Source organism: Stegodyphus dumicola, chromosome 11, assembly GCF_044657685.1.
Source record: "Stegodyphus dumicola isolate Sdum_Otavi_A_Nest chromosome 11, ASM4465768v1".
Taxonomy (NCBI): Eukaryota; Metazoa; Arthropoda; class Arachnida; order Araneae; family Eresidae; genus Stegodyphus; species Stegodyphus dumicola.
Genome location: NC_140778.1, coordinates 123,373,074 through 123,391,762, shown reverse-complemented (window position 1 = coordinate 123,391,762; position 18,689 = coordinate 123,373,074). Strand labels below are relative to the sequence as shown.

General features: G+C 31.7%; 1 protein-coding gene across 1 annotated transcript in view; it reads left to right on the top strand.

The window, feature by feature from the left end:
- The window catches only part of NAT1 (N-acetyltransferase 1), a 64,539-nt gene that overhangs the window by 38,927 nt on the left and 6,923 nt on the right, over nucleotides 1-18,689 (top strand). The window contains exons 11-18 of the mRNA XM_035364169.2: nucleotides 6-173; nucleotides 4,012-4,098; nucleotides 5,396-5,478; nucleotides 6,196-6,328; nucleotides 7,601-7,859; nucleotides 13,215-13,419; nucleotides 16,759-16,870; nucleotides 17,645-17,741. Coding sequence (XP_035220060.1) covers nucleotides 6-173; nucleotides 4,012-4,098; nucleotides 5,396-5,478; nucleotides 6,196-6,328; nucleotides 7,601-7,859; nucleotides 13,215-13,419; nucleotides 16,759-16,870; nucleotides 17,645-17,741 — 1,144 coding nt within the window. The remainder of the gene's footprint in view (nucleotides 1-5; nucleotides 174-4,011; nucleotides 4,099-5,395; nucleotides 5,479-6,195; nucleotides 6,329-7,600; nucleotides 7,860-13,214; nucleotides 13,420-16,758; nucleotides 16,871-17,644; nucleotides 17,742-18,689) is intronic.

Below are 18,689 nucleotides of genomic sequence, written 5' to 3'. Positions count from 1 at the left end.
TTTAGATAAGTTTACGTCCAGCACAAAATTCCATGATGGTGAAGAATAAACAAACTTCATTTACTAAGTCTAGTTCACCTATCACTGCCATTAGTGGAACAAATAATTCTCTACTGCGGGAAAGTTCTCCCATCATTCCAACTGTTCCACCTAATCCGGTTCTGCAGAAAGAAGTATGTAAACATCTTTATATCATGATGATTAGGAATTTTCTGCTTGTATATTTGTTTGCTACATTTGGAACTTTTTTCTAGCATACTTAATGTTCTCCCCAAAATAAAAAGAAAAGTTAATTTGTTTTCCTACTTTTGATACTTGTAGTTGCATTGTTTCTTTCCTCATCTCCCTTTATGATGCAGCAATTATTTTGAAAGTTTTAACTGTGTTTGTAATTGTTAGTGAATTGCATGCTTATGTATTTTCCCCTTGACCATGAAACTCTCGCTAAGCCGCACAGTTTAACATCAATTATGGATCAGCATAATGTAACAACACACTCAAAGCAATTCTGATGGATTCTTGATATAGCCACCTTTAGTTTTTATGAATAAATATATAAATTAAATTTTAAAAAATAATGAAATTTAGGACTTGCCTTTTACAACAGTGTTTTCCATAGTGTGTGTGGGAGGGGTCTATGCTGGACTGAGAACATTGGGTAAATATGCATGGCTGAAGCAAAAACAATGAAATGATGGAAAACCAGAACCATAAAAACAAGAAATCGTAAAAAAACCTTACATTCATTATTACTGTGAATATCGACAGTGGATAAATAAAACGGCAGCATTCAAAGCATCTAAAAGATGGGCATGGCGAACCTGAAACCAGAATTTCTGAGTTGAAGAGCCATTTGGAAACTAAATTAACCAATAAAAACACATACATCTGAAAAAACAAATGCAAGAAAGCGCAGACAAGGGTTGCTGTCTTGAAGAAGAAAAGAGAAGAGGGAGAGAGAAAAGACAAAGGACTGCAACATTGGCAAACAATTGCTACTACACGTAATTCTTCATAGAAATTTTGTGTTTGTGGCTATGGCATCGCCTGGTGCTCTAATTCTGTGTGTGGGAAGTAGTTGTACTCACTTTCTTTTGCATACCATTGTTCATTAGCTATCTCAAGGGAAGATATTTAAACTGATTATTTGAACTTAGTTTTTCTTTATGATGAATTAAAGTTGAGAAACTGTTAATATTACTGGAAGTGGCTTTATAAATTTGCTTAGCAGATATACATTCTGTTTTTAATTGTTTCAACTTATCTTTGTAAGGCAAAAGAAATTTCATTGTTTCATCCTGAGGATAAAATGAGCGCTACTATGGGAAAATTTAATTTGTGGCAAAAGAAAGTTGGTAATGGAGAAGTGGACTTTTCGTCTTTTCTTTATGAGTTTATAAAAAGTTCAGCTATTAAAATTAATGCTGATACGATGAAATGTGTAACACAGTATTTAAAGAATTTACAAGTGGGCATAAAAAAATCATTTTTCTGATTTAAAGAAAAATATTGAATGACTAAGATAGCCATTTAATATGAATGCAACATCCATGCCAGAAGGTTTGTTGCATGCAGAGGAGCAGTTGTTGGAATTATTTTCAGACAAATTCTTAAAAAATAAACCTGAGAAGCATACTTTAATAATCTGGTTGCAAATTCAACATGCGTATCAAATTTTAACAGAAAATCCTAAAATACATCATACCTTTTTTACCTTCATATCTATGTAAAGTATATCTTCGTATACTTCATATATGTAAAGTTGTGTTTTCATCATTGTGGACATTAAATCAAAAAAAAAGGGAACAGGCTTTTGAGTGTGGAACTGTATCTCAGCAACCAAATGACCTAATTGTGATGGTCTGTTGTCTTGACATAAACTATTTCATCCTTCTCATTGATTATAATGAATGTTATTTATAACTTTTATTTATTTCATTTGTATTTTATTATGAATGAATTTTATTTTTCACTTATTATTTTGTTTATATACTAAAAAGGAAAAAAAAAAATAAGTATTTTTATTGTTATTAAAGTATATGCAATTTTTTATGATGTGTATTCAATATCACAAAAATTACAAAAGGGGTGCACAGATGTTTAAATTTGGGAAACATTGGTAGGAATTAGTGGATTATTTTCAATCCACTACTTGCCACCTTGCCATTAAAAAAGTGTGTGTTAATGGATATGATAATATCAACTGAATATGGCCAACAAAACAGTAATGGATTAAAACAGTTATCTTCAGAAAGTTTGTACTCATAGCATTCTAAAAAGAGCTTCCAGTGAAATCAGAAGACCTAGCAGAATTACAGAAATCGAAAAATCTTTTTACAAAGCAGGACAAATACTTTTGTTTATTGTAGAAGTCGTACAACAAGAATCAGCGTAATATTTCTAAATTTTGCAGAACTATTTTCAATGGTTTAACTATAGAACCATCTTCCTCAGTTGCTTTAAGAGCAAATGAACGAGATAAGATAAGAATGACTGGGCAGAAGTTAAGAGATAAAATAAGAATGGCCTGGCAAAAGTTAAGTTATTCTCGATTGTTTATTAAATAAAGAGGTTTCACTTCAGAATTCCACGGGAACAGTTTTGTACAAAGCTTTCATGGTTCAGTGGTGCCAGCTTTCACTGTTAATATTATATTACATATGTACTGTAGACTGCTCTTTAAAGAATAAAGTTGCATATTATAGATGTAATTTTCTGCCTGATATTTTGCCACTTACAGGGTAACATGTGTCCATAATTTCATTGATTTGTTTACCGTGTTGGGATTATTAGTTTATTAGTTTGTTATTATCAGTTGCTGTGCATTATTCATATAAAATATCACAGTGGTATGTATTTTATTATCGAATCTCATAAAACTTCAAAATCACAATAGTGTACTTAATGTATGATTTCCATTTTTAAAAAAATTAGCCTACAAAATCAGTAACTGTGATTAAATGTCTAAAGTTTTTGAAATTTAAAAATAAAAGTTTATTGTTTCATAACTTCAAATTTAGATTGATCAGTGTGAAAAACTCATTGACTGATAGTACTGAGTTTTAGGATATTTATAAAGCTAATTAATGGTCATCTCAAAATAGCTCTCACTACATCTTTTCCTATGAATAAAATAAAGTTTAATGTGATAGGTTTTGACAATAGTTTTTAAATGTTTTTTAAATTGTCAGCTACGTGTACATGTGTTTACTTATATTTGCTCTATTTTATTCAAGTCAAATGCAAAACATTATTAGGAGGTTAGATTCTAATTTGTTTTATATTGCTTTATCATCACTTATTATCCCATCAACTGAGAAAGTTGCCAGATATCCCACTCAAATTGCACTGATTGTTCTTGTGGAATTCTGAAGGAACTGATGCCTCCTTATTTAAAAAGCAATCAGTAATCAGTCTGCTTTGTTTTTTCACTTGCACCAATCTATTCACTTTTTGTTTACCATATCGTGTTCATTAACACACAGTTTTTTAATGGAATGATCGCATAAGTTTGAAAATAATCCACTGCTTGTTGCTCTGTAGAAGGCAAATCCGTAATTTTAGTACATATTTTCAAATTGCAAATACAGCAGTAGCAGTTAATTTATACCTTTGTTCATAAAAAGTGATATGTGGTTTATTGAGAATCAACTGAGGTTACGTCAAATGAATGTGCTGATTTTATGAATGTATTGCTACATCAAACTTATTCACAATTTCTCTAAAAATCATGCTGCTTATGGATAGTTTCATAGTTGATTGGTTAACGCCTAAGTACCGTTTATCATCTAAAATCCTAGATATATATAAATAGCAGGTATTTTTTTTTAAAAAAGTTTTTTAAATAATTACTATAGCTCTTATTTTGATATTAGATGCAAATTTTATAATTTTTAATGTAAAAGAAATGTATGTATGTATCTTTCTAGATGTTTAAGTGTGTAGGAATTACATTAAAAGTACCTTTGTGCATCTCTTTATCTTATAAATACTGATATGTTACGTTTTTAGCCTCCTGTTATTGTGAAACAAGTTACACAAGACAAAAACAAAGCTAACAAACAAGTACCATCTAAAGAAGAAGTAATGAAAAAAAGTGTAAGTATTGTAGTTTGAATTTAAATTAAAATTTTAATATGTAGCATTTTGGGGGGGGGTCCAAAATCCTGTAATTTATTGTGTTTTGTAGAATTTCGGAATTTTCTTGTGAATAAGACATTAGATGAATTTAGGATTATTTAGAATCGTTTCATTTAATGTTTAAGAAATGTCTAATATATTGCCTGGAATTGAAATATTCCAAAATTCATAAATTTCTATAATGATGAATGAAAGAGGAGTGAAAAGATGAAGAGCTAAAAGCTAGGCTGTAACAAAAGAATGTTTATAGTTTGAATTTTTTTATCTAAAATAATAAGAAAATTATTTTATCTCAAAGTAACTAATATAAATTGTTTACCTAGTATGGACTTAATGGAATATCTTGTAAAAATTATATTGGAAGTGAAATATTGAAACTCTAGAGAATTGGAGTAGGTGGTGCTTAATGTGATCAAATTTACCCACGGCTATTTTGATAGCATTAAATAATAGGAAAAAATATGCTTCAGATCAGCGATGGGTTTAACTAATTTAATATAAGTAGAAACATATAAGTACTTCCAGCGTTTTAAGTACAAAGTCATTACTAGTGGAATGTCTGCAGGTGTTGTGAAAAAATTTATTTATGCACTGTATCTAATGTTTCGAGAAATCATTTACCAATGTTGTACCCCTAATTATCCTCCCCTAATGATACTTGGAGGGTGTTCTTTGCATCAGCATTTAGAGGAAATTCACTGATTTCATTTTTACATTCAGAAAATTTATGATGTTTGATCATTTTAGAAATCAACAGAGTTGTTAAAAATCTGCATAAAAAAATGCAAAAGGTTGCTTGTTTGCTTAATTTTAAACGCTCGACTAAAATAAATTCTTATAATTTTAAATGGTTGACTAAAATGAAAACCAAGCAATTCATAGACTCAGTCTCTTACTTGGTGACATTCTTCGGCGATTCGCCCCTTTTTAAAATAAATTTTTACTTTCTATAATTACATGAATGGAATTGTTGATCACAATAAGCAATGTATTTTCCTTGTTGTCATATACAAATAGGCAGGATTTGGGCATTTCGATAACAGTATCCGAATGATAACATTGACTGTGATCGCATTAAGCAGCATCTACTGTTATGTAGCAAATGCATAAGTTATCAAGTGTTAAATTGATATGTGATTCAGCTATCTCTTATGACATGTGTTTTAGTTTTTATTGTGGGAAATAGTAATATATAACAGTTTTAATATAGTTATTTTAATTTTCTTGTATTTACTTTATAAAATATGATATTTAGGAGGACCTGTTGACAGAATTTATAAAAACTCAGAATGTAGATACTGCTGTCAAAGCTTTCAAAGATATTAAGATGCCTAAAAAGTAAGTACTTTTTAAAAGTTTTTAAAAGTAATACTGTAGTTACGTTATATGGTAGGTTTTATTCGTTTTTTCATCTTATTCTGAATTTTATGGATGTACCTAAAATGGTTAACATTCTTTTTCATTTCTTTCTCCCTTTTTTCTCAAATTTCTCTTTAAATATAGGTTTCAGAACTATTAGTATTGAGCAGTTCTTCACAAAATCAAAATCATTCCTGAACAGATACATGCTAAAGTAATATTCAAAAACAAATCATAGAAGATATGATGAATATGCGACTGGTTACTTCTACAACGTTTTACCATTTATAAAAAATCAACTTTGCAAAACAGTCAGGCATCAGCATGTAATTATCCAAAACTGGCAACCAATAAGCTGGATTGTTTTTGATTTTATGTTCTTGTTGAAAGAATTGGCAAACTTTTTTAAACTTTAGCATCATTATTTGGTCTTTAATGTACTGTTTATAAAACTATTAAGTGTAATTCACAGTACTTTATTATGTTTTATGATTTGATTTGTCTTATCTTAAAAACAGTAATCATTAGTATAAATTTTTTTGACCTGCATTTTTTTAAACATCTGAAGTGTTTTATCAGATTCACTTATTCTCTGAAAATTATATTCTTTAACTTTAAATTTTGTAATTTAATTTAGTGAAGAAAATTCTGTAGATATAAATCTATTTTCCATATTGAAATAAATATTATTAACAGGTATGTGAGTGAAGTTTTATTGATGATGATGAAGTTGACGATTGAGAAAAATGAGAGCGATCGTGAACTCTTGAGTCAACTTCTTAGTGAACTAAAAAAAGAGGGATTACTAAATGGATATCAAGTAATGGAGGTTAGTATTATTGAAGTTAATGTAATTACTTCTGCTTATTTGTTTATATTTTGTTCTTCATTGTTTTCATCTATGTTCTGTTATGTATATTTGTTTTTATTTATTTTGATGCATTTATGCCTCATTTTATTTTGATTTCAAATCGTTTATTGTGTATTTTGTATAATTTTTGAATTTGCTATTACTTACTGTATTTATATATGTTTAAATGCTATATAGTTTTATGATTGCTATATATTTTATGTATTTGGAACTGTAAAAGTAGCTTGAGGAGAATCAAAAAAGTTATGTGCTTGAAGTCTACCAGGCCTTGGCAACAAAAATTTGTTGCTAAGTTAAAGATATTTAGAGATTTCTCGCCTATGTATTTGCTTCTTAGAAATTTCCAGAAAACATTTTCAGCTTATCTCGTGCTTTCCTAAGCCATTCTAATGGTGTTTTCTTCTTAACACAATCTTATTAGGTGGGAGCATAAATTTAGACTTTTATTTAGTTGAGAATTAGTTTAGCCGGTAACCAAATTGAAATGCTGTTGATTGTAGGCACTTAAAGCCTTTGATCGCATGCCAAAGCTACTGGTTTTTAAGGTATTTTTAGCTTGGAGTTTCTGTTGCTTTCTCTTATTTGGCTTGCATATATACATATAGCTGATTTTTGCGAACTAACAGTGCATGTCTAACAGTGTACTGTTCAAATTAGCAAAGCAACAACCTTGTGTTTGCAAATTTCTTTGCCAGTGATGAAGAGGGACTTTTACCTGTTTGCCCTTGAAATTGATAAAATCTATGCCAAACACAATATTATTGCTTTGCTAATTTTATGTTTTACTTTGCCGTGTATCTCTTCTGCTTCGAATATACCGTTTTTTGTCGTTTTGGTAAATAACAACTGAGTACTCCCCAAATAACTATGACAATAAAAAATAGCTTGTTTTGTGTATTCATATTTAAATTTCTGTGTTTTTTTCACCGTAACCAATTTGGAATGTTTCCTGGAAGGCAGGCAAATGTAGGAAAATTATCCTTTACTTTATTTCATTATGTAAATTAAGAAGCAGTTTTGATATATTGATAGCTGTCTATTTAAAAATTTAAAATTATAAAATAAGGTCTAGATTGAGTTGAACTTTGCTTTTCCAATCTCCCCCCCCAAAGAGTGTATTTTGTAGATGGATTAAAGTTTATGTTCTTAAAAGTTATTATGTTTATTTAAAGTATTTTATGTTTGTACAATATATCAGTATCACAGAATTTCATTAATTTTTTAATTCAGGCATTGAAAAGTATTTTTCAACAAATTTCTGAACTGGAAGTTGAAATCCCTCGTGTAAAATCACACGTAGCAGGTTTTGCAGCAAGGAGTATTGCAAGTGACCTTGTTAGTCTTACTCAAGTTGCAGAACCACTAGAGTCAGGAGCCCACTATCCTCTGTTTCTGCTTTGTTTACAACAGTTGCACAAATCTCAAGGTCGAAACTGGTTGCATTCTGCATTTAATCAAAGCAAGATCAACTTACTCTCAATGCTACCAGGTATTTATTTTCAGTTTAGCTACATCATTAAATTACATTTACTTCCACAAGCATTTGTAATTTTGAATATGCAGGCATCTAAATTTACTAAAAATTTTACCTGTGGAGACCAGCTTTCCTAAAGAGCAGTCACATCAGTTATTTTATATTTTGGGAAAATTTATATAATAATAATGAAGCTGTTGATGCAAAAACATTTAAAGGAACATATTAAAATATATTCGTTTCTTTTCCAAAATTTTCAGTTATCAGCACAAATTACTTGAAAAATATTTTATTCCCTGAAAATTTACTTATTTGAAAAATGTTTAATGCATAAATTAATAGTATTACGCAAAATTAACAGATAGCTTTGGCACTCCAAAAAATTGAAAACAGTTAAGCTATACTGCCAGTTGAGGATATCACTCTAGAAATTCTTACATTCCATAATAGTATGAGCCAGAACCTGCTGCACTGATTTCATAGCTGATGCATGAACAGTTTCCAGCTTCTCTGTCATCTTTAAAGGGTTATTGAGCTGGCTGTTTCATATTTTCATTTGATAGTTCATCACCATGCAAAAGGAAAGAAAGCATAAACCAAATTATATGATTGGTTTTTAATTTTTGTTAATGAACCAATTATGTATCAATGTTCATAAACTGCTCACCGTGTTACTGGAGGTGACTTTATAGGGATGCCACAAAATATACCACCATTTTAATATAAAAGAAACTGTCCACGTATTTATTGTGCTCTTTTAAAAAGAACAACTAGCAGATCCTGTACAATTGCCATTTTTATAAAGCCCTTATGAATTTATCAATTTATTAAAAGTATTGATAAGTTTGCATGCGTTCAAAGTCCCTTCAGAACTCGAACTCCGTCTGAATTTACTTCTGTAAAAAGAAATATTATTGCGCTGTCTTTCAGCAAGACAGTCAAGAGTCCAAAGACATACATCCTGAAATATGTCCAAGCAATTAAAGCTACATAAAGAGTTACAGATTTGGAGAGTCATTTTAAAATTATAATCAAGAAAATATTTCTCACTTATAAGTGGTTGTCATAATAAAAGGAAATGTCAGAAAAAAATGTGGAACATGAAATAAGACTGCTATGGCCAATTTGCTTTTAAGATTTAAAAACATGCAGTGAAAAAAAGGCTAACCCTTCTCACTGGTTCATTTATTCAATATTGTAATAGCCCAAAATATGTGTGCTTATTTAGTACATTTTCAACAAATTGCTTCTGAAGTTGAAATGTATGTTTATTTTTAAATATAGTCTAGTTAAAGTTATTGGGTACTTTAACTGTTAGGCCTATGTTTTGACTTAGGATGCTGTAGAAAAATTCCCATATGCTGAAAGTTGAGAAGCAATGATTATATTGTTTGATTTAATGAACTAATTTCTAATTAATGAACTTTGTAGTCTTGGTAATTCTTTATTTGTTAACAGTTTACACCTCCTTTATTTAGTAAAGTCTATATGTAGTATAGTTTGCATATCATATACTGTAAACAGTTGTTTTTTTCAAGGCCAAATTCTTGCAAATAAATACATTCAAATCTTAAATAAGTAAATAAAATTTAATTTTCCTCTAATTATTAATAATTTTGGTATGAAGTATGCATTATTTTATGAGTAGTTTTTGTGTCTCCTCATATGAAGTAATCCTTCAGGAGATTACCGTCTTGGGAATCGGGTGTCACAATCCTGGTGCCCCAGTGATCTCTCCTCCTTTCTGCCTCTTCTCCTCTTAATTGCAACTTTTCTCGTTTTCCTTCTCCCTTGTGGTTTCCTCTTCTGAGGTTTGGGCTCGTCATAAGAAACTGGAACAACCTTATCCCTAGTTCGAGTGATGAGAAAACTGCCCACATGTTTGCCGTGCGTGGAGACTCATGATACTGGAAAGGAGAGTCCAGGTAGTTGAGGGGCGAGGTACTGTCCCCAAGACACTGCTTTGACCTCTGCTTCAGTTAAACTGTAGGAGTCAATCGGCTGGCCACTAGTCATGTCAGTGGCTTGGGGACAAGCTCTCGGGAGTACCTGCTTTTAGGAAAGCCAACTGTCGGATTTCAGTTTGTGTATAGTTCCGGCTAGCCCTGGCGTAGGAATCTGCATTCCCTTGTTGAGCTCCATGGTGGGTGGGGCGGTCGGACCTGAATCTTCCTCCATTTAACCCTCTGAGCGGCCAGGATTTTTGCTAAGAGAGCACAAAATTTTCAAAACTGCTATTTGAACAAGTTATTTTTTGATTTTAATGTAAAAACTCTCCTGGTATTTCATACCTGGATTTGTTTTCTTTTGATATGTTAATTTTTTTGACATATTTCAATATGCACGTATATATATGTTCTTACAGATATCACAAAAAATATTCTAAGCCATATATATATACGGCCTTGCTGCTTAGAGGATTAAATATGAATGCTATGATACCTTCCTGCTCCAACAATGTACCCGATATTCTGACTGTGACCAAAAGACTAAGAAGCGACACACTGTATCGGATGTTTTTTGTCCACGTTTCTTAATTATAACCAGCTCTGAAGAATTGAAAAAAAATGTCACCTTTTCTAAAAAACAAACATCTTTTGTCTTCTATAGGAGAACTGAAAAATATTAATAGACTTCGGTCTGGAGACCTTTTGATAGAAACTGTATCCGGAAAGCAGACTAATAGTCTTTTGAAACCAACTAAATTAGGACAAGCAAATATTGCAGTTAAGCCACATAACACTCTAAATTTGTCCCGAGGGGTAATCTCTGAAATAGACTTATTGTCAGTAACTGAAGAGAAATTTGTTAAACCGTTGGCAGATCAAAACGTGTTTGGTGCTCGTAGGATCAGAATATGGAAAGGAGGTCAACTCATTCCCACTAAACATGTCATACTTACTTTCAAGTCTCTTAACCTGCCTAAAAACCTCAAAGCTGGATACCTAAACTGTTCAGTCAGGACATAACTGTTCAACGCATATACCGAATCCAACGCGTTCCTTTCAGTGTCAGCACTTTGGACATGGAAAGACTTCTTGTGTCACGGTAGCCTCATGTGCGCTCGATGTTCTGTTGTAGGCCATATTAGTGAAGGCTGCTCTGCTGCCCCCTTATGTATAAATTGTAAAGGCGAGCACCCATCTTTTTCAAGGTGATGTCCGAAATGGCAGACAGAAAAACAAATTCAAAGCATCAAAGTTGCACAAAAGATATCATTTACATAAGCCAAAAGACTTGTTCTCTCTAATCAGCCAACCTTCAAGGTTAACCTTCAATAACCTTCAAGGTTTTGTGCCATTAAAAGTTAACCAATCGTATGTTATGATAGTAATATGAGAGCTGAGAAAACTGATAATTTAAAATAAATTGTTTGGGAAGTGTATGAAGGAGTAGAAATGCTACAACTGCTCGGTATGGTGCATTGCTTTAAAAAAGTTTGCCTTAGTGCTTAATGAAATGTACATGTAGTCATTTGCCAAAATTTCCCTTTATGGGGGATTTTTTCCATTTATGCATGCTTCTTTTCTTCTTTTCTTCAGTTTTTTGTGTAACAACACTAATAATTTTGAATTAAAATTCAGCAGTTCAAACTCTAAAGGATCTTTAGCATAACTTTATACTGAAAAGATAACTAAATAACATTTTTTTCTTCATTATGAACTTAAAAATGTATTAACCCCTTCGCGCCGACTGTCATGTCTACGTGCCAGCAACGAACACACTCACTTCCCGGCCGACACGCAGGCGTGCCAGAGCATTTTCCCGTTCAGCCCCGACTGTCACGTATTTGTGCCAGTGTCCTGGAACGTTTTAAAAACTATAATTTCTGCCACAAGATGGCACTGTATGTTTATATGGTTTCAGATACATGTACATTAGACCTTCTACTCAAAATGAGAGAAGCATGACTCACATACACGTGCTTTTGATTATATAAACAAAAGGGGAAATAAATGTTTCCGAATGGCGTGATTAAAAAGAGTTAATTGCGTGATTAAAAAGAGTTATAAATCTTTAACAAAAAGAGTCAACAATTTTAAGTCAGTAAATAAAGTTTAATATCATTTTCTTATGATTTGTAATTTTTATTTTTAATTATAAATTATATGTTATACTAAATAAAAAATTTGCAGAGTTTTGCCTTTGTTTTGAACTGATATGAATTAGTTTTCTCCCTCTGTTCTGCATGCCTTCATGGTGTAACGGTTAGCACACTCGACGCGTATTTCAGAGTTCCAGGTTCGAATCCTGGCGAGAGCATTGCTCATTTTTCACGTCTCCAGTATAAAAAAAAATCCAAATGACTTTACAATGACGACCGAATTAAAAGGTGGGGGATGATGATTCTTCACCACCAGGATTTGGCAACTGAGTCCCTAATCCATAGTCTACTCGAGAGTTACAGGTTCGAGTACCGACGAGGGCATTGCTAATTTTTCACGTCTCTTTAAATTCGCACATGGTAGTTGTGTATTGTAAATAGAGAAGTTTTATTTTCGCTAAAGCGTTAGGTATTTCGGTTTGCAGTTCAGTTTTTAGAAAATAATTGGATCTTCTTAGACGTGAATTCTTTCTGTTTTTACCATGTCGAAGTGTCGGAAATGTTTAACAGAGCATGAAATAGCAGAAATGATGCAAAATATTTCAGATATTGATTCTGAAACAGATCAATTTTGTTCAGAAGAGACTGATAAGAAAATGAGATGACGATGCTTCGTTTGTCCACATTCCCAGAAAAAACCTCCAAAACGGCAAATGTGTTATTACGAGTGCAAGGAATGTAACGTAGGACTGTGTGTAGATCCCTGCTTTCAAATTTTTCATACGAAAAGAGAATTTTAAGTAATATATTTAATTTTCAGATGTATAATGTTAAAAGTCATTAAATGGTGAGTAATGAAAATAAAATGTGTAAAATATGCATTTAAACAAGAAATAAGGTAATTAAAGTATATATAAAAATATCTATAAAGCATAAGCCGTTTAAATACTCTATAGAGCATTATTAAACAATGCGTTGATACTTCGGAAATTTCATGGATTTAGGCTTAGTAGCAAAAAAGCCCCCAGCCCTGGACAGACGCTCGCGTAAGACACTGCCGGCCTCCGCGATATGCGCGCGTATGCGGTACCCGGCGCGAAGGGGTTAAGTTAGTTCATATTTTTCATTCATTTAATTTTATGTAGAAGTTATTAATTATATAATAAGTCAGGTTTTTAATCAAAATGTTGCACTGTATTCAAGTGTTTGCCTTTAAAAGTTAGTTAAGTATTAATTTTTTTAACTAAATATGGATATGTATATTTTCTATAAATTTTTAATTGCTTTTTTTCCTAATATACAAGTATTTTTACAAATATTTTCAGAAATTGATCGAACTAAGGAAAGATTAGCAGATATCTTAGAGGACAGAGGATTAAGTTTCTTATTCCCATTGCTCCGTATACAAGCAGATCTGTGGAAACAGCTCCAAACAGATCCTAGTCCTACCTCTTTGTATAGGTGGATTAAAGAAACTATTGATGTCTCTCAACATACTGTGCCAGGTTTTGTCAGTGCACTGGTGTCATGGTAATTCTTTAAATTATTATATCACTTTTCTTGATAACAATTTTTAATGCGAAACTTCATGAGGATTGTGAAAAGTATTAGATAGGGTAGCGTATATTATATCTACTAATTTTAACTAACTATTATTTAGTAACTTTACGGAGTTGTGAAATAGTAGTGTATACTTAGGCATGTAATGCAGTTTATTATATAGACATCAATGAATTTAGAAAATAAGGCTGTTTAGCTATCCTGTATCTACTTATATGCATTGTTAAAGGCATTGAAATGATAGTTAGACAATTTGGAAATGTGTGTCAAGAAATTTTGAAATGTAGGCCATACTTGTGCTTACCATGGCATTATCCTGTTGGATAACAAATTTTATCCACTAAGCTGTCTTACCTACAAATTCTGATATCTTCATTGTTGTAACACAGTACTTGCTGACTGCCTGTGATAGAGCCTGTTTGAATAATGACTTCTGCCACTGCAGTTTACAACTGCATGAGCTCGTATCCATGTCATACTATTGTCTGATCTTTTAGCTCTCCATGAATGTAATAATATCATATGTGCATTCTAGGAGAGTTGCCAAATTGATAGATACAATATATATTCCCATGTGTAAATAATCAGTCGATCAATATTTAGCTCACCTTTCTTGCAACGTAATGCTACCAAGGTGACACCCCTGAAACAAGTCTGTATTAGGCAGAAGATCTGGTCATGTCCACTGACACCTTTGAGGAGAAAATAACAAATACGTTATGCTATTCAGCAGATGCTTCAAATCTCTACATAGACTTTTTAAAAAGAGCTCTCTCATCTCCCCCCAGGGCAGAAATGGGCTACCAGGCTCTACTGTCTCAGAGACCGCCCCGGAGGGAGGCTCGCTACGGACATCGTTATCCACTTGGCAATCTGACTGGCCGTTGATAATGCCCCACCAGTACTAGGCAGCTGTATGTCACCAGTAGACATTACCTAGAATACCCAGACTGACTGATCTACCAGGGACCGCAGTTCAAGGACTTAAATAATCCTCCTTGGCTCGACCATATGGACAATCTTCACTTGTGTTCTGAAACTACCAAGTTCAAATTATCCCCCCCCCCAGATTGCTACTGTCATAAGACACCAAGCCAGTGTTACATCCCAGGCGGTTAAATAAAGAAAATGTGCAAGTCAGTCAGCTTTGAAAGATCTTAAGTATGAATTCTTTTAGTATATGTGATGTAGCATATCATTTAAAATAATATAAATAATAAAATGTGCAAAAGCTTGACATTTTTGATTCCTTCAATGAGAATGATTTGAGAGATCAAAAATCCTCCAAAACATTCGTCTAGCAAGAATTGTGCAAGTTCAAAAACATCTATGAAAGAGCTAAAGAAATTGCGATTTTATAAAAATAAGCCAGCCTTAAGTTTTGATTTTTTAAAATTATTTAATCAGTTAACTCCTGGATAGGAGCTGAGTAGCTTAATAATAAAGATTTAATAAAACTTCCCAAAATAGCATAATAATGAAGACTTGAAAAAATGTTAACATTTAAGTGTATACAGATTGAAAAAATGTCAGGTATTATTTTTTTGGAAGAGGGCATGTTTCTTTGTATACTAGTAGAACTGTTAAGATTATTTTTAGTTTATAAAATATATGTTTGCATATTTTAATATTTTCATTTTTTATAGTTACAACCAGGGCTGTGGAGTCGATAGGGAAAATGACAGACTCCTGGAATTTTAATGACTCAGACTCCTTCATAAATAAGTAAACATACAAACATGGGTTCAGCTTATTTTTTTAATATAAAAGAAGTATATGCTACAGATAAAAATTGATGCATAGCAAATGTTTTATAGTAATTAGCATTTATTATGAAATGGGAAAACTGGTATTAGTAATTTCTAAGAAACAGTAAAAGTTCGACAAGATCTTCTTTGTTAGAGGACCATAGATCTGATTTGATAAACCTCAGAATCGAGAAGAGTCTTTTCACACTGACTTGAGTAGAAGAGCTGTTACTGTTACCGCTACTTCCTTTAACTTTTCAGAATAGATTTTTGTAAGTTGTAAAAGAGGTGTCTTGCAAGAGCAATCGTATTTATCTATTTCTTCAAAGGCCGTGTATAAATCTTGTTTGTATTTTTTCATTTTTATATCTAAAGGCTCTTGGTTCTTTATTTTCATCCATTTAGCCTTTTCAATATTATCCAAAAATATTTCTCAAACTGTAATTCATCACTGGAAGAGGGTGATAGAAACTCATTTGCAATGTCTGCAGTTTTACTGTTCTGATTCGAATTCTCCAATTGTTCTGAGAATAATTTCATTCTCAATGAAAGTTCATAGATGGCTTTCTTTGCGGTTTTAATTTGTTCGTCATCAAAGAAAATTCAATGTTTCGGATCTACACATATTGAACCCAGCAAGATCTATTGTCTAGCAAACTAGTTTCTCGTTTCTTCATTGAAGAAATGATTCCTACTGCAATAAACCCTCCATTTCAGAAAGAACAAACATTGCATTCTTCCAGTATTGCCTCTTGTTAATTCTTCAGATTGTAGCTTTTTGGTGGTTATATACAGTAGAGAAAGAAGAATTTCCAATTCTGCAAGATTATTCCACAGTCTTTCTGTTAGTGAAACATTAAGGTTATCTACATCTTCTAACATTCTCGTCTCCTGTTAATTCTTCATATTGTGGCTATATATATTTTTTGTGGCTATATACATGGTGTTGAAAGAAGGATTTCCAGTTCAGCAAGATCATTGCACAGTCTTTCTGTTAGTGAAATATTAGAGTTATTTACATCTTCTGAAAAAGTTCCTAATCCTGACAACCACTATATCATCAAATATGTACTTCTCCATTGTGTTGCTCCTTTTCATGCTCGCTTCCTAAGAATGGCATCAATTTTGGGAGTTCTTGCTGCTTACCTCAATTCACCAATGAGATTAGTAACTAAATTAATCAGTTTAATCAATAATGGCAAATATCACATCCATCCTGCTTCCTTCTATGTATTTACTAATATGTCAATAAAATAGAAAATAACTGTTTATTAATCTATATAGTTCATAAATAAAAATATTAACTGAATTTGTCATCAAGTTTTTTTTTCAATTCACTTTAATTTCATTTCAAATTCAAACTGTTCAACAAAAAGAGGAGTTGGAGTCGATGTGTTTTTTAACGATTCCATTTACCCAAAAATCTACCTGACTCCGACTCCACAGCCCTGGTTACAACTGTAGTCAGTTAGCTGCAAATAGTGTTCTAAGACTTGAATTAAACATAGCAAAATATTTACTTTTATTTCATAATACTAAATTCTTGATTTGTTTTGTTCAGCATGATTAAATATATCACTCAAGAGACAACATTAGCCGATGGATTAGATCGTTCAAGTGTACCAGATAAAAATCTTTTGGATAAAGAGAAAGAAATGTTAGAAAAATTCAAGGTAATGTGAAAAATTTTTTGTTCTAAATTAAACCATATCTTTTAATTCCTAATCTTGCTTTCAAAGTAAATGTCTTGACAGTTGAATGTCCTGCAGCTAAATAACCTGACAGCTAACTCTCTGCGTCGGCTAACCGTCCTTGTCGGTTAAATGTCTTGTAGGCTAAATGTCCATGTCAGCCAAGTGTCTTTGTCAGATAAATGACCTGTCGGCTAAGTGTACGTGTCGGCTAAATGTCCTGTTTGTTAAGTGTCTTGTCAGCTAAATGTCACGGACCCATGTAAGCCAATCTTAAAGCATGTGATAAAACTATTGGGGATATTTTATGTCCAAATAATTTTCAGTAACATTTAGTAGTCCATATTCATTGGTTTAAAAGCAATAAACTTAAGAAGAAGATGGGTGGGTGGGGGAACCCTTTTTTATTACATTAAATACTTTTTTACCGTAAATGTCTGAAATTCAGGAGATACTTTATAGATTCAGGACTTAACATGTTAAAAATGTATACTGATCTTAAAATAAATTTCATAAATTTTGATAAATATGAATTAACGTAAGGTTTACAATTATTTTAGCAAGCAATCCACAGTCTATTTTACTAAATTGAATAGTTAATGTTTAGATCAAATGAGGGAAAAGCAAAGATAGTGCTGCAGGCTTTATTACATGTGATCATATTAATACTTCTTTAAATGAGATGTTCATTATTTTGTTTTTAGATATATTTTCTTGATAAAGTAACCACTAATGATTTTATTTAATTCATTTTAGCCGGTGTTTCAAGCTTTTCTGCATGAGCATCCAGAATTGCAACTTGTAGCTTTGTATGCCTTACAAGTTCATTGCTACAATTGTGGCTTTCCTAAAGGTATTTTCAATATCTTCCTTTGCTCTATAATAGTTCTGTTTTCATCGATAATAATGAACTCGTAACTATACATGATTACAAATTCAACATTTGAGTTTAAAATTTGCAATACTTTGATAAAGTGAAAAAACAAATTCTGAACATTCAGTATAAATTCTTTCAGTCTTGAAATTAATTTAGACTTTAAAGTAAACTTATCCATGTATATATATTTTTTATTAATTTCTTTAGCGGTAAATCTTTTTCTCATTTTTGAATTTTCTTTGTTCAATAAATGATATGAAGTTGGCAAATATTTTCCATAAAAATTATGGTAATTTTTGTGGTAAATATTTAAGAATATTTTTTTAAATTACTATACTGCCTTAGCTTCCCTATTTTGTATTTTTACTCCTTAAAATTTGATTTTATGTTAGTATAAAAATGAGTCAATTGGGAGGGCAATTTTGGAATAAAAAATCAGTAAAATAACTCTTACTCTTGGCCGTTTAGAAGGTATTAATGTATTGCATTCACTTTGCACCACTAAAGTACGGCACCTGCATGGGTTTTTCATGGCTTTCTACAAAAATATAAATCTGTTTCCATTAGGAAATCTACCATGAATGCATCCTTCTCTAGATCCTCAAATGCTGTCCATTTATAACAAGTAGCCAATAATATAAAGAAATTTAAAATTTACTGTTTATTGATCAGTTACAATCTGAAGCAAAAATCTAAGTGTCTTGTGTAAAGGTACTGTTTTCTTATGGTAGTCAAAAATGAAATGTGGCCTCATTGTGAAGATGATTAAGTATAAAGCCTTGTGTTTCTGACTGATATGTTATTGCATAAATAGCTTAAAAAAGTAGTCTCAAATTGAATGTGAGCCAAATACACTATCTGAAAACAGTTGACAAACCAGAATATTTAAATCAAAATTATAAATATTTTAAATAAATTGTAAAT